Source organism: Thamnophis elegans, chromosome 8 (genome assembly GCF_009769535.1).
Source record: "Thamnophis elegans isolate rThaEle1 chromosome 8, rThaEle1.pri, whole genome shotgun sequence".
NCBI lineage: Eukaryota > Metazoa > Chordata > Lepidosauria > Squamata > Colubridae > Thamnophis > Thamnophis elegans.
The window spans coordinates 18725025-18740410 of NC_045548.1; the positions used below are offsets into that span (position 1 = coordinate 18725025).

General features: G+C 37.2%; 1 protein-coding gene across 1 annotated transcript; it reads left to right on the plus strand.

Moving 5' to 3' along the window:
• The first annotated feature begins 406 nt into the window (after nt 1-406).
• CBLN2 (cerebellin 2 precursor) lies at nt 407-6582 on the plus strand. The gene is given in 5 exon segments (XM_032223160.1): nt 407-472; nt 1833-2406; nt 5041-5135; nt 5137-5158; nt 5614-6582. Coding segments are annotated over 4 exon segments (651 nt in total). The 5' UTR covers nt 407-472; nt 1833-2070; the 3' UTR covers nt 5812-6582.
• Nucleotides 6583-15386: the final 8804 nt, after the last annotated feature.

The window sequence follows — 15386 nt, forward strand, 5'->3', positions numbered from 1 at the left end:
GACTTTCTTTGAAAATGAACCGGAGTCCGAAGGGCGTCGTGCTGCGTTCCGGATGAAGTTTAACCTGCGTCCGGCGGGATGTAGTGGCGGCTTTTGCCCAAAGATATCCAGGGGAAACTGAGCAGAGGAACAAATCTCCTTTGCGGAGGAAAAGGACGCTTAGGCGCGTTGGGTTAGCTGGATGGCCGGACCAGGAGTGAAGGGTGTGTGAGAGAAAGAGAGGGGTGGGGGAGGAATGTTACTTGACTACATCCAGTGTGAGAAACAGTGACGGGTGCGAATGTGTCTGCGAGAGGGGTGGAAAAACGAGGGGGGCTATTATTGTCAATGGGCGGGCGGGGGGGGGAGATTGGGGCGAGATCCCGTTCTTTATCCTCCGTCTAACCTCGCCTCATTTTTTCCCCCAAAGCGATACAACTTCGAGGACAGCATCTTTGGCAAAGCCGACGCTCCTCCGCTATGGGCTTTCCAGGTAACCAGGCGCTTCCCCCTCCGCTCGCTTCTCTTATGCCACTTGGAAATTCCGGAGGATTCTTTGCAAAACTGAGAATCGGGGGAAAGAGAGAGAGAGAAAAGCAAGACTTCCCAGCAAGGTGTCTTTTGATTAAGCTGTTGGAAGAAGAGCCGGGGATTGGGGTGAGGGAGGCAACAAGAGTTCGAGGTCGCGGAGATTTAACTTTTGGAAACAGAGCCAGCCCAAACTCTCAAGCGGGGCTCTCTGGTTCTATAACTATTCCCGCCTTGAGTTGACCGGCGGGTTTGCTGCAACCGGGCGAAGTGCAGTGCCGGCGGGAGTGGAAGCTGAGCGAGGGTTCCTTGGGAAGGAAATTCGAGAGGGAAAAGCTGCTTGGAAGCGCCGAATGGAGGTGATGGGGAGGAACGAAAAAAGAAAAGTCTAACGGACTTCACAGGCAGGGGACTTAATCGAGGCGACAGGAGACAGACAGAGACGGGAGTTTGTACTAATTTATCCAGTTTTGGTGTATAATGCCTGATGGAGGCGAATAACTCTTTACCTCGCTTGGCGCAGGAACGACTCCTTTTCCCTCGGGGTTTATGAGGAATGCGAGAGAAATAGAGAACCAGTCTTGTGTGTTCCTCTACCGTCTGAAAATAATTGCCGATAGTTGTTTTTATTATGGGTATGGGAGGAGCAGGGCTGCTTTTGTCATTTTTTAAGGGTTTTTAGATTTATTATGGTTTTTTTTAGGGGAGGAGGCGTAGCTTAGTCTGACATATAATGTGCCCTTATGTATTCGGTGAGGTATACGGGGAGGGGGGGGGTTTGACAAGCTGTGCTTAGCACCTATTCCATCTTGCAGACTTCAAGGTGTAACGTAGAACGGGGAAAGGATTGTTATAGCGGGAAAAAATTCGTCTTTCGCTCCCCGTCGTGGCGAACGACAGGGAAGTGAGCGAAAAGCCGCAGGGCAACTCGCTCCCCACATCCCAACGCGCGCTTGTTTTCCCTCCGAGAAAACACTTTTATGCAGAAAGCCTCATATCTAAGTATTTATTTATTTCTGGCCACTGGGGGAAACTAAGGCACCGGACTAGGTGGACGGTTGGTTTAGCAGTCAGTCCAACGCAGCAGCGGGACGCCTAGGACGTATAAATCCCAGTCTTTCGTCCGGTTGCCCTTTGTGTGCCTGAGGGAAGCGTTTCCTTTATAAAGGACGCCATTCCTTTACCTCGCGTCTTCGCGCCTCAGGGTGGGGAAGCTCCAAAACTCTGGCCCGTGAGGAAGAGGGGTGGGTGGTGGTGGGTGTTCGCGAGGCTCCAAGCTCCGCTTAGGTCTGACCGCCCTTTCTTCGCTCTCTCCCCTCTTGCAGGCTGCGACTGCTGCGCCCCTCCTGCCTTCCTGTGAAGCCTCCCGTTTGCCCCGTCCGTGGCTGAGAGAAGAAGCGCGCGCGAGAGCGCTGGTGCGGGGCTCGTGCGGGTCCGCAGGCTGGGCCAAGCCAAGCAGAGCCACGGCTTACGCGCCCGCCCGGAAAGTAAAGGCAGCTCTCGTTCGCTGCCGCCCCGCCGCCCCCTTCGGACTCCCCGGTTGGTGACGGGCCCTGCAACACGATGCCCGGGCGGCGGTTGTGGTGGTGGCGGCGGGGAGCGCTGGCGGAGCCGGCTGGCAGTTACTCCTGCATGGCGTTAGTGCTGGCTTTTTTGCTCTTCCTGCTGCCCACCAGTTGCCCGGCGGTGGGCGCGCAGAATGATACCGAGCCCATAGTGTTGGAGGGCAAGTGTTTGGTGGTATGCGACTCTAGCCCGTCCGCCGACGGCGCCATTACTTCATCGCTGGGCATCTCCGTGCGCTCTGGCAGCGCCAAGGTGGCTTTCTCGGCCACGCGCAGCACCAATCACGAGCCGTCTGAGATGAGCAACCGCACCATGACCATCTACTTCGACCAGGTCAGGTGGCGCGCCAGTCTTTCCCCTCCCCCCTCCCTTTCCACTATCAACCCCGCTCTTGGTTAAGCCCCTCCCAATGGTTAAGCCCCTCCCAGAATCATAGTAACAAAGTCAAAGCCCCGCCCAGTTGCCCTCCTTACCTCCCTCCCCTTTCACACGGTGAGCCTTCATCCCATCCAACCACCAAACACTTGCTCCTAACTCCCCCTTGTGTTAAGAAGAGTTGGTGGCACGTTTCTGGCCCTTAGGTCTTTTAGTCTCTCCACTGAGCCCTTCCCTTAGCAGCTGGGAGCATTGTTCTCTATTGATTCCCAGTTCTGATCTCCTAAAACACATTCTGTCTCTATTCAAATGACCCATTTCATCTGCATCAGCTACCCAAGGTCTTACTTTATATACTCTGCCCAGATCCCTATCAAACTTTCCTCCATAGTGTCCTCTCTGCTATCATGTCCTATTTCACCAGGGTCCTTTGTCAAGTTCATGCTTCCTTCAGGAATCTTAAGAACAACCACTACAATAATTCACAGCCAGCATCTTGGCAGCACTTGTTCCTCATCCCCTTCTTGGATGAGAATCATGATTTTATGAATTTCCTTTTAGTGTGTCCACCAATAAATGCTGCCAAGGACACCTTTCTCATTTATTGGAACAAGCTTGACTTCAGTGCATGTGTCTTTTTTAAGACATAGCCACATCTCATTTCACCAAATTGGTGACTTTGGGACATTCTTCTATAAACTGGACAGGGAAGACAGCCTGTAGAATTCTGAACAACATAAGTGTAATGCCAAGTGGGGACAAGTTTTAATAAGAAACTCTTTAAAGAACCTATTGGGTTCCAGCCAGTCCAGAAATAAACAAAGAAGGATGCATTGGAATTTTTTAAATTAACTATTTTTAAAATCATTGTATAGATACAAATATCAGGCTAATTGCTTATGTAGATTAGAATAATATTATATGCATTGTGTGTACTATTGCATTTTATCATAAGTCCTCAACCAAAGAATAGCTTCTTCAAATCTGTAGGAATTTCATGTTAAATATATTTGTTGTAATACAAAAAGAGAAAATTTTTAAAAAATCATGGCAACATAAATTGGCAGGGTTTTAATATTAACAGAATTATTCTGATTTTCTGTGATACACAAAGGCAAATAAATATATCAGTTATTCTAGGAATGCTTTATGTCTATCATTTTGTCATATTCATATCTTCAATTCATGAAACATTGTCTTAAAACAAAATATTAAAATTATAATTTCATCATTGTTAATTTTCTATGTATACATAAATAAATCAGTAGTAAAAAATAGTAGTTTCTGTTTAGAAGATCAAGTTGGAATCCTATATTTAAGGAAATAAACTTCAGTTATTCACACTTAAAATGTTTTTTACATGAGTGCCCAGAAGCACATTTCACTTAATTATTTAGGAGTTAATTCTATTTAAAGGGGCACAGAGCTGCAAATTTCTAAGAAGTAAAAAAAAATGATTTTTTTATTTTACTGTTTCTTTTGTAACATGAAACCTGTTTTAGAACAGGTGTAATAAGCTCTAAAATTTACAAGTTCTATATCATACCTAGACAAGACAATGAACAGTGACTGTATTAGGATCCTCCCATTTGGAAGCCTACCTATTCAGGGATCAAAAAATAAGATCTCAAACAAGTGTTAGCAAATAGTTATGTACGAATATGGATTATAGAGAAGATTAAAGATCTGATTCTGCAAATAATTTAAAAAACCTAATTATATGAAGAACTTTAAACATCTGTTTTGGAATGTTCTGAAGAGTCTGCAGCTTTTGTTCTCATGTTTTATGTAATCTGCATTGTTTTTGGATTTAAGAAACCAGACTGCACTGTGCATTATATTGAGATGAAGACCTTCCTTTCCTTATAAAACTGTTCACTCTTTCTGTTTTGTGATATGATGATGTTTGAAACATTTATAACTTGGCATCAGGTATCATTTTTGCATTATTGTAATTGGCAATTGGTATTTTCTTTTACCACTAAGTCCCTGTGGATTAAAATAATATACACCCTCCTTATTTGTTCAAGCTTAATTGAATAAGTTTTGCTTTAGGATAGGCGTGGGAGCAGAAAAATAGAATAAGGGATACAGATTAAGAATGCTACTTATCTTAATATCTCAACTGTCTTCTCCACATTTCATCCCATGCAACATGACTAAGCCTCTTTCATTTCACGTTAATGCTGCAAGCCCCAAGAGACACAATTAGTTTCAGTGCTGTCATGTGAAAATGTAAAATCCAGTGGTTTGTTCAATGGAGTATTTTCTTTCTTTGTGTATGTCTCAGCAACTATTTGATCTGTATTCTCCTTCACTGTGCAGACATAGGCTGCCATCATATGCCTTTCATGCTCTCAAAGAAGCTTTGGGTGCACCACTGGGTAAATCAATCACCTGTCTGAACGGATCCTTTTACAGCACCTTAGGAAGTGGCTCCTTCCCCCTGCAGTCCATTTTAATTGTACAGCAAATGCCAATGGTTTTGCACTGCTGGGAGAGCAGGGGAGGGTTGCCTGAGAAATGTCTTTCCTCCATCCCACTTTCCATTTAATGAAGGGACAACCTGATTTCTTTCCTTTTCTCCTCCAGGTATTAGTTAATATTGGGAACCATTTTGACCTCGCTTCCAGTATATTTGTAGCACCAAGAAAAGGAATCTATAGCTTCAGTTTCCATGTTGTGAAAGTATAACCGACAAACTATCCAGGTATGTGCCAACATTAGAGGTTCCTTTTTAGAGTACATAGTTGTTTCATTTCACAAAATCATATGAAAGGCTCATCAAATAAGGCAATGAGGAAAGCACCATGCAATAAATTATTTGTTAGTCTACTGTTTAGCAGTGTTATGAAATGGGCTTATTTGACTTAGTAAGGAGTATGATTCTTCATCCCTGGTCAATCTCCTTTGACTGACCTGAGAGAGGACAGCCTGATCTGGAAAGAAATTTGTAGATCATTTAAAACCTTTTCAGTATCATCCTGCATGAGAGAGATGTGTTTTATTCTACTTGTCACCTACTCATTATTTGGGTTTCCGGCATGTGGAGGAGCTGACTTCCTTTTGGTTATAATGTACTATGTGAATACGTGTTTGTACGATATATTGGAGTATAACTTTTACAATTAAATCTCATGAGCTCACATTTCTTTTGTATTGCAGGTCAGTTTAATGCAAAATGGCTATCCCGTGATTTCTGCTTTTGCTGGAGATCAAGACGTTACCAGGGAAGCAGCCAGCAATGGAGTCTTGCTCTTGATGGAAAGAGAAGACAAAGTGCATCTCAAGCTGGAGAGAGGGAATCTCATGGGAGGATGGAAATATTCAACCTTTTCAGGGTTCTTAGTCTTTCCATTATAAAGAAAAAAAACCAAGGTGAATCCTAACCTGCAAGCTGGAACAGGAATTCGGTTCTTAAATGACAACAACAATCCCAAGAAACTTCTGCCTCCTCCTCCTCGAACTGGGCTAGACCTGCCAATAATTCCAAACACCCAATCAGACTGCCATCACTGAAGAAGGAGAAAACTTCTTGATGCCACTCTTTGTGTTAACTCTTGACAGTTCCTTGAGAAATCTGCAGATCTAATTAGTTTTAGATGACCAGTCATCCTTAAGAAAAAAAAGAAGTTACCAACCTGAGCAATTTGTACCTGTGATTGTAAAGTCAATTTTGGATTTTATTGTTGGGATTCCATGTCCTTTTTTCCCTTTCTTCCTCTTCTTGTCTTGAAGGGATGCATTAATTGGAACCACAGAAGTGTTTGTAATGGACTTATTCCAAAGCCAGAAGACCCCGATATCTGATGATACGTTCCTATATGTTTTCTCTTTTGTGTTTGCATAGCCTTAAAAAAGAAACAAACAAAGCACCAAGACAAACATAAGAATTTTTAAATTATTCAAACTTCAAATCTGTATCTTCTGGGGAGAGTAATTTTTGGACATTACTGTGTCAAGAAGTGCTTTATTCAGTGAAGCAAATTTTGCACGATTGGAACCTATTTTATTTTGTGTTATTCGTGTTTTCCATCATCCTTCTTTCCATTTGATGACTGTTCTTGTGCTAAAGAAGACAGGCGATTTGACCCATATGATAAAGCAAGCACATATATACTCTGAGGCTTGCAGTGAAACTAACCAGTGAACGATGCTGCTTGTGTTATCCAGCTGATTTAACCGAAGCATTTGTTGGCACCGTGGAAGACAATACAGCTTGAGTTGGAAAGGCAGCGACTGATATTTCTTCCCTTACCTGAATCTATTTCAGAAGGTTGTCAATATCTCAAGCAAACATACTGTAAAATATATCATTTCTTTGCATCACTGGGCATCTTTTGCTGCTTTCCTGATATTTATTTGATGGATTAATTTACTTATGCTTATATATGCTGTGATTTGGCCTCTTTCTGAGTGTTCCCACAAGTTATCTTCCCTCCAGGTTAAATAAAAACAGATTCACACCAAATTGCTTGGACCAGACAGTTCGTGGGGCAGAATCAGGGACATTGAAATCCTGAGGTTTTGAAAAATTACAAAGATTGTGTGGTTCAACTATAAATATACCATAATTTGTATATCTTTTTTGTTGAAGTTTCCCCAATTAACTTCCAAAGACTTTTGAGTAGTCTTAATCCAATACTGTATACAATACTGATTTCAAATAATAAAAAATAAACCTCAGGTTGAGTTAAAATTCACCTTCAATGTGTCAATGTAACCAAAATGCTGATGAACTTTAGATTCAGAATAAATGGGTTTCATGTCCAACTTGCCTTTTTTACTTTTATGTAAGTGTCAAAGGTAGCTGGGCAACACAGGGAAAATTGCATTTTGATCTGAAAAACAGAAAATAAGGAGAATTTGAAGGAGGGGGGCTGTTTGCTTTTAACGACCGATTTGTTTTTAAAATACATATTTCAAATTTGTCCATGAGGACCTAGGTAGACTGGGATTTCTTTTCATCTTCCTTTTGATAGGTTCTTGTTTCCCTTGTCAAGAAACAAAAATGATGCAAATGTTTGCAGAACTCAAGAAGGAAATATATTGCATTGCATACAGGACTGATTTTTTATTCTAAATTTCTCATTGATGGGTCACTATTAGAATAATTATTAGCAGCATCTCAGTGTACTTTGAAATATTTTTCTAAAAAGAGAATTCTAAAAAGAGATTGGGTTTTTCTCTTTGCTTATGTTGACTGTGTTTCATTCATGTGGATTTTAAAAATCCAGTCAAATACTGGTTTTTGCATCTGGGTTGTTTCTAACTCAAATTCTGTATAGATTTTTTTTAAGTACTTGCAGCAATTTTAACAGGGTCACACTATGTAGAAAACTCCCACCCATATATTCTTAGACACAAGGGGTATAGTTTTTTAAAAATAATTCTTGCTGTACTGTGATCTATGGATATAGATTTTAGTGTTAAATGTGATATAATATTATATAACTTATCCAATGGCAAATCTGGATAGATATTTCATTTGTGTTACATTGCAAATATATTTCATTACAATTTTATTACTTTATGGCATGTGTTAGTACCTTCTAAACCCCAAAATAAGAAACATTCTACTTGAATGCTTCAGTTGAAGCATAAATAGCAGATGTGAAACATCTGTAGGTATCCAGGTAGGTTGCTGGATTAGACATTTTAGCATACTTGGTCATTGCCCTTATATAAGTCCAACATCTGGAAGGCTGTAGATTTTCCATACAAATTTACAATTTGAACAGATTTTAATCCCTTCTCTATTAAATTAAATTCATAAACACTGGTTGCAGAAAGAGGAAAACCAGTTTTTAATGTTTGTGAGTAAAACTACATCAAATTATTTCCTATGCATTGTCTTATTCCAGTGTTCTGACACAACACAAAATAGAATTATGAGCTAATTCCAGGTTTAATTATATTTAATTTGTTGTTTGTAAGATAGCATTTATATAATCAAATCAAATTACATATGTATTTCTGATGTATAAAAGAAAGGAGGAAATGCAAAAAGAAAAAAGGAAAAAGGATGAAAGATAAGTAGAAAGGGAAAAGGAAAGGAAGGGAAAATGTGTAAATATGCAAAATATGTACATTTAAAAGGGGCAGTAGAGAATTATTAATGTTTCAGTTCTGGTTTAATAATGATAGCAATTAATTGATACTCAAAATTCAACAATAAATTTGGATAAGGATAATTTAAATCAAATTTGTGAAGTTGTAGTTTCTGCAACAATAGATTTGGTTGCAGGTTATATTGGATTGTCTTTTCTAGTATCATAAAATACTGTAAGGCTTTAGGTGAGTCAGAATTTAAAAAATTCGACCAAATAAATGAAATACTAAAGGAAATGTTGCTTTTAGAACATGTGTTTAAAAATATCATTGGTGATTTTAAGAGTTCTAAATTGTAATATAAAAATAACTTAAAATAAATAAGTTAATAAATCTTAAAATTGATTATTTCAACATAATATTTTGCATCAAAATTATATTCAATGAGTAATGCAGGACATTAACTCAGCAATCTATCGGTGAAAAGCCTGAAGCTGGATGTGGATGATGGGAATAATAATTCAATATATGCAATGGCCTATATAAGATTGGGAAAGGCAGCATTAAGAATACTGAATTCATTTACTCCTGTTCATCTTACATCAAACTTACGACCAGAAATAGAAAGCTAACTTTATAAGATGACAATTTTAATACCTACAATATAATTTATAAATGAGAATGGTAAAAATATTTTAAAGCAGTTTATCAAAATTTAATTAAAATTATGCTTGGGGAAATATTTGAATTTTGGTTGGATTTTGGTTCCATTTTCTGGAATGAAAGTAATGTTTATTAATTGTAACTTGTGACACTTCAAAGAGCCTTGTTGATGTTCTTCAAATGTGCAATGTGCAAAAGTAGCTGTTCCAGAATATTTTTCTAAAATTGAACCAATTTCTTTAAACTGTTAAACTTCAAAGACGAGATTAGAGACCCAAGCATTTCAGCTGTAGATTTTTTTAAAATAAAATTTTTATTTCAGTATTACTATTTTAGTTCATCTTAATTGAGAGGATGAATTGTATATTATGTAACAAGAATATTAAAAATAATGGAAGTCACTGATTATTCACTCTTACAGGACATATTGCAGGATTAGAATAAAAAAATGCTTATGGATGACAGTAAAAATCCTAATTGCTGGGCTAAATGTATACATGCACTATATCCAGCAAAACTGAATTGGAATTTGAAAAAATTTAAAAATGACCAGAATTTTTTAAATTTTTTGTTATCTTACTAAAGTTCATTTTTATATGCCAAAGCACTTAATTATAACCATTGGTTCCAATATCTTGAAGCTATCTAGATTAGAGACCCCTAGTTCCATGTTATGTACAATTTGGTCACCTACTTAATTCCTGTTATTGATAAACACAAATTAAATACAAGACCTTCAGGTATAAAAAAAAAAGCATATGGTGTTGTAAAAACACACATAACAACAAAAAATTTACTGAAAATACAAAGGTATTTGTGGAGAACAAACCTCACTGTGGGATCTTAAGAATGATTAAATAGCAGATATCCTGCTGAGTATAATGGGACTTCTAAACAACTAACTTTGATTTGTAACCTGAGGCAATTGTGTCCTTGTACAGTATATAGTGCATATATGGTGGTGTTACTACATTATGAATTTTCTTGCTTCTGTGGTAATTTCTAACAGCTGCATGCGAGATTAGTAATCTGAAGGGGAATTAATTACTGCCTTCTGTATTGAATATTGCAGGGGGGGGGAAACCCTGTTTGAGAGATCCACTAGACAAAAGGTAATACCTTAAAAAGGTATTAATATTAAATTTCTCACTCTTCAGAGAGTAGAACTTAACATTTGTTACACAGATTTCTCTAGCTTTAAGGATTTTCTATTAGATAAAAAGTCACAGAAAAACAAGGAATAAAGAAAAATAACTAAGGGCTAAAAACTGCCCTCTAATTTCCTGTTTCCTTCTCTGCAAAAGAGGCCTTTGCCTTTCCACTTCTAATTAGAACGGCTCCTAATTTCTTTTGTATTTATTTGGTGTGTTTGGTGATGAATGGCTTGTATTTCACTGCCTTTATTGCTTCAGAAACTGCAGCCTCTATTATATATATATATATAATATATAATAACTGATCTTTCATCATCTGCAGAATATATTCTTAACATCGTACCAGATCCCTTTTCAACATAGTTAATATTTCTTTTAAAACCTAAAAACCCAGTATATTCGTATTTGTGTTCTCACAGAGGCAGAGTGTTTTGATTCTGTAGTTTATGGTATTGGAAGCTGGCCAGAGTTGCTCGATAGTGAGATGGGTGGCATGCAAATTTAATAAATAAACAACCCAATAAAGTTAATGGTACAAGGATAATTACCTAAAGTATATTGATCCATGGAACATAGAAGTTGAGCCTAAGGATTAAGGAACATCTAAAATTTATTTATTTATTAATCAAATTTGTATATTGCTCATCTTATCTGATGTGACATTTACATCCATGTCTCTAGAAAATGCTAAGTTGGAAAAGGTGACAGGATAGCACAAAACATAATCTAATTTACTCTAATTAAGTGGCTGTTCAGTGCTGCATTTATTTTGCTTTTTATTTACAAATAAAACCCATAAAACATAATCTATATCATGAGATTTGATTTACATGATAGTCTAATCTGGATCAAAATTATTGTGCATGAGGGACAGAAGCTTAATCCTTCTTCTACCATACTTGGTTTTTAAAAAAATAAAATGCTTCTTCCCACTAGGCACAGAGTTGAAATATAACATCCTTCCATGGATGTCACTGCCTGATGCATAACTTTTTTATTCTGCATGAGGCAGATTGTTTAAACATGGTGTTGAATAAAACAAAATTTGTTGTATTCAGACAGTTTAGGTTATAGTGTTTCCCCAAAATGAAAAGACCGACCACTCCAAAGAGAATGATTGGACAGGTGGTGGGGGAATCATTTATCCTATTAACACATTCTGAACTATCTACAACATGCTCTTCTTTTCCCAAGTAATTTATTTGAGTAATAAGTGTCTATAAATTAAAATGTCGTGGCTTATAAATCATAATACAGGACTTATACATAGTTACTTTGGCTAACAGGTATGAACCTAAATTTTATGTAGTGTGAAATTGTCTCTAATTTGGGGTTTTATGCAAAGCTCCAGAAGGGTTGCTTGAAAGAGTAAAGAATGAGCAAGAACTGATGATTGATTGAAACAAAGCTTCATTGTGTACTTCCGTCTTTGCATTTTGCAGGTGTGGTCTCTGTCTGCATAAGCTAAAAGGAACTACCGAAGGGAAAGATTTGCAACGATAAATATTTATACTAGCAAAGCACCTAATATGAAGAATTTAACATGGCAATTTTCTAAACTGACTGAAGAGTTAGCCACAATGGGTCTCTAGGTCCTTTAGATTAGTGGAATTCAAGTGCCCCCTGACATATCTCCTGCAACAAATTGTTTATAATGGGAAAATGTTATTTTGTATGGAAAGGAGCAATCTTTTTCTCCAGTATAAAACCAAATTCAGAATAATAAATAATATTCCAGTAGAAATAAGCACTATATTTCTTTCTCTGGTTTAGTCAATGAAATGACTTGGACTTCATACTGAAAATATGCCAAATAATAGACTTAACTTCAAAATGTTCACTATAAAAATCCATAAAACAAGAATATATGGAGATATATTTTGGTTCAGGCCATTAATGAACAACCAACTAATGCTACTTTAAAAAATGATATTATGGCTGTCATTTTCCAGGCTGGAACTCCTTTCTTTTAATTTACTTTTAAAGGAAAGCAGCAGCAAAGTAGACTCACTTACTCCACTGTTAAGTTATATCCATTGCATTGAAAAAAAAACCTTGCTTACCATGGTGACAATGGCTCACCAATAGAAATATAAAATAGAAGGTAATGAACCTATCCAGCTCTTCAACTCAAGGGAATATTGAATTGGAAAGGTAATAATAACAATTTCAATGCATACGTATCTAATTTGGGTTGGCTGGAGAGATTTGGTGGTAGCAAAATAAAATGTTGCAGTGAACAGTAAATTAGATTGTGTTTTGGGTTATCCTGTCACCTTTCTCAACCTAATGTTTCCAGATTCATTCAAAAGGGAAGCTCTCAGGATTGCCAGTTAACATGCCAATTAAGAATACTGGAGATGCTGGTACAACTCATTCTGGAAAATGTGTTTGGGAAATGATGCATTTTATTTTGATCTCATATCGTTTAATTCGGAATCTATTGTTTATTAAATGATTATGCCTTATTGATTTTGTGTGCATCTGGGAAAAACAGTGCATGCTTTAAGGCAGTCTGTAATGTTATTATTCTGATAGTGTTTGAACATATACACCAGAGTATGTAGTAGTATATCCATGATAATTTTATATTCTGTACAAATCTGTAGCAGATTTACCTGTAGCAGAAAAGCCAAGGGCTAACATACTCTTTGACTTCCAGTTACTCTTGTATTTTAAGCCCAAATTACGTATAGAATAGTATTTTATATTCAGTATTTAATTTTTTTCACATACTAGAAAGTTTTCAATCTCTTTTTGCATCTCAATCTACTCTGTGAATGGCCAATATCTCTATAACCATAATGACAACAATAATGTAATGAGCAAATAGAACAATTCAGCTTATAGTGACCAAACACTGTTATGGAATGGCATTGTTCTGTAAGATTATGAGTTTATTTTAATGTGACCTTGATGTATGGCTGAAGAAAAATCAGATCTATTATTTTATGGACCATCGGAATGTAGTTATACAGGCAAAATCATTGCTTAATTCTAACCTCTCTGATAACTAAATTGTTTAAATAAAATTCAATTTAGCCTAGTTAACTTCTGTTTATGGAACCATTTTATCCTTGGTCTCAGTATAATGTCTTACGCTGATCTAACAGTTTGATGAAACCCGATTCCCATAATCATTCCTTGATGCTTTTTTTAAAATATATGATATCAAAGAAACAAATATGCACCTCATCTTAGTATAAGCAAAAATAATATAACATACCAATTATTCTGGAGAAATGTTGAAACATTTATGGATTAGGGCCATAAATGTTATGCAAATACATTTTATCACCTGAAAATTGAAATTTTAAATTTGCATTAAAATGTTCAATTCAAGCATATGTTACATTTAGTTAATGCCATGTTTTCCACATAATTTTTGCCCTGGTCTAAATTTATACTAGAATATTTGCCTTCAGGCAGAAAGCTATCTATTTTACACTGTTCTTATCAAAACTTAATAAATTCACTAATATTATTGGGCTAACTGCCCTGTGCTCTCAAATAGAACAGGGCATACTCATTGATGTTAGTCTTACAAAAATAGGCCAAGAAAAAAATCCTCAGGTATACAACTAATGTGTGAATAGCAGCCATAGTGCCTATTATCTGTTATTAAAATCATTATGGCAAGCACTCAGCAATTAAAGTAGATAGTAAACATAATTTTTGGCTGGGGCAATAATTAACTTTCCTTTAAGGAATCTTACTATGATCATCCAGAGCAACATCCAACACAGCAAACTTTCTTGGTATTGTTTTTTTCAAATGCATAAATCATAAAATCAGGTAATTATTATAATCTCAAATTAACAAAGCAGTAACATGACTGTAGAGGATACTTTTAATTAGTTACCATCTCCAATATTCAGTATACACGGAATTGTTTCCATAGCCTATAAAAAAGTCATGTGCATATTTTTGGTATAGGGCAGAGCATTCATTCCTTCAAATCTGTGTATAAATTAATTGTACATGCAACTGTTATCTTATTCTTGTCCTAAGATATGAGTACAGGGTTAAAAAACAGAAGCAATGGGTGGAAAATAATCAAGGAGAGAAGCAACTTAGAACTGAGGAGAAATTTCCTGACAGTTAGAACAATTAATCAGTGGAACAGCTTGCCTCCAGAAGTTGTGAATGCTCCAACACTGGAAGTCTTTAAGAAGATGTTAGATAGTTATTTGTCTGAAACGGTATAGGGTTTCCTGCCTAGGCGGGGGTTGGACTAGAAGATCTCCAAGATCCCTTCTGCTATTGTATTGTACATTGACAAATAAGGGCTGAATTCATTCATTAAATCTGAGTTTAGATTGAATAATCCGTTCTAGAATCTGAATCTGCCTCTTTTGACCCTGGACTGATTTAAATTATTTCAACAGCTGATAGGCACTGCTTCTGGATGACTTTGCCTGGACTGATTTGAATTGAGCTGACTTGTATTAGGCCAGTGTTTTACAACGCTTGGCAACTTAAGAGGAGTGGACTCCACTGCCAAGAGTTCCCTGAACATCCACTCCTACTTAAAGCTGTCAAGAGCTGAGAAACATTATTAAATGGAGATTTCAGCGAAAACCGGGTGGTAAACTAACTGAGAAGCTGAGAAACATAACTTGGTAATGCACAAATGAAGACATAAAAGAAGAGTTAGTATTATATCCACGAACCTTTCTGAACAATTATTTTTGCCATAACACTGCTAACCTGCTGGACATTTGGGAGATGGGAGCAACAGAGCACTTTACAAACAGCTACTATATAGCTAATGATTTGTGTGTTTTCTGATTTATAACCAATCAATTACTTCCTTCACAGCAGGAGCCAAACAGAGATGTAAGTACACCTTTAACCTTCAGTGGAGGCTATATCAACCACCAATGAGAAACAGCCTTTGTTCTCTGTAGTGTTTTAAACTATTTCAGAATATTTCAACCTTGCAATTGTGAAGTTCTAGGAGACAAAACGGCTGTAATCTCATGATATTTGATTGTCTTCAAATTTGGAGCATGTTTAATTTTGTAACTCTGTTTCCCATACATGATGACAACAGAGAAGATTGCCTAC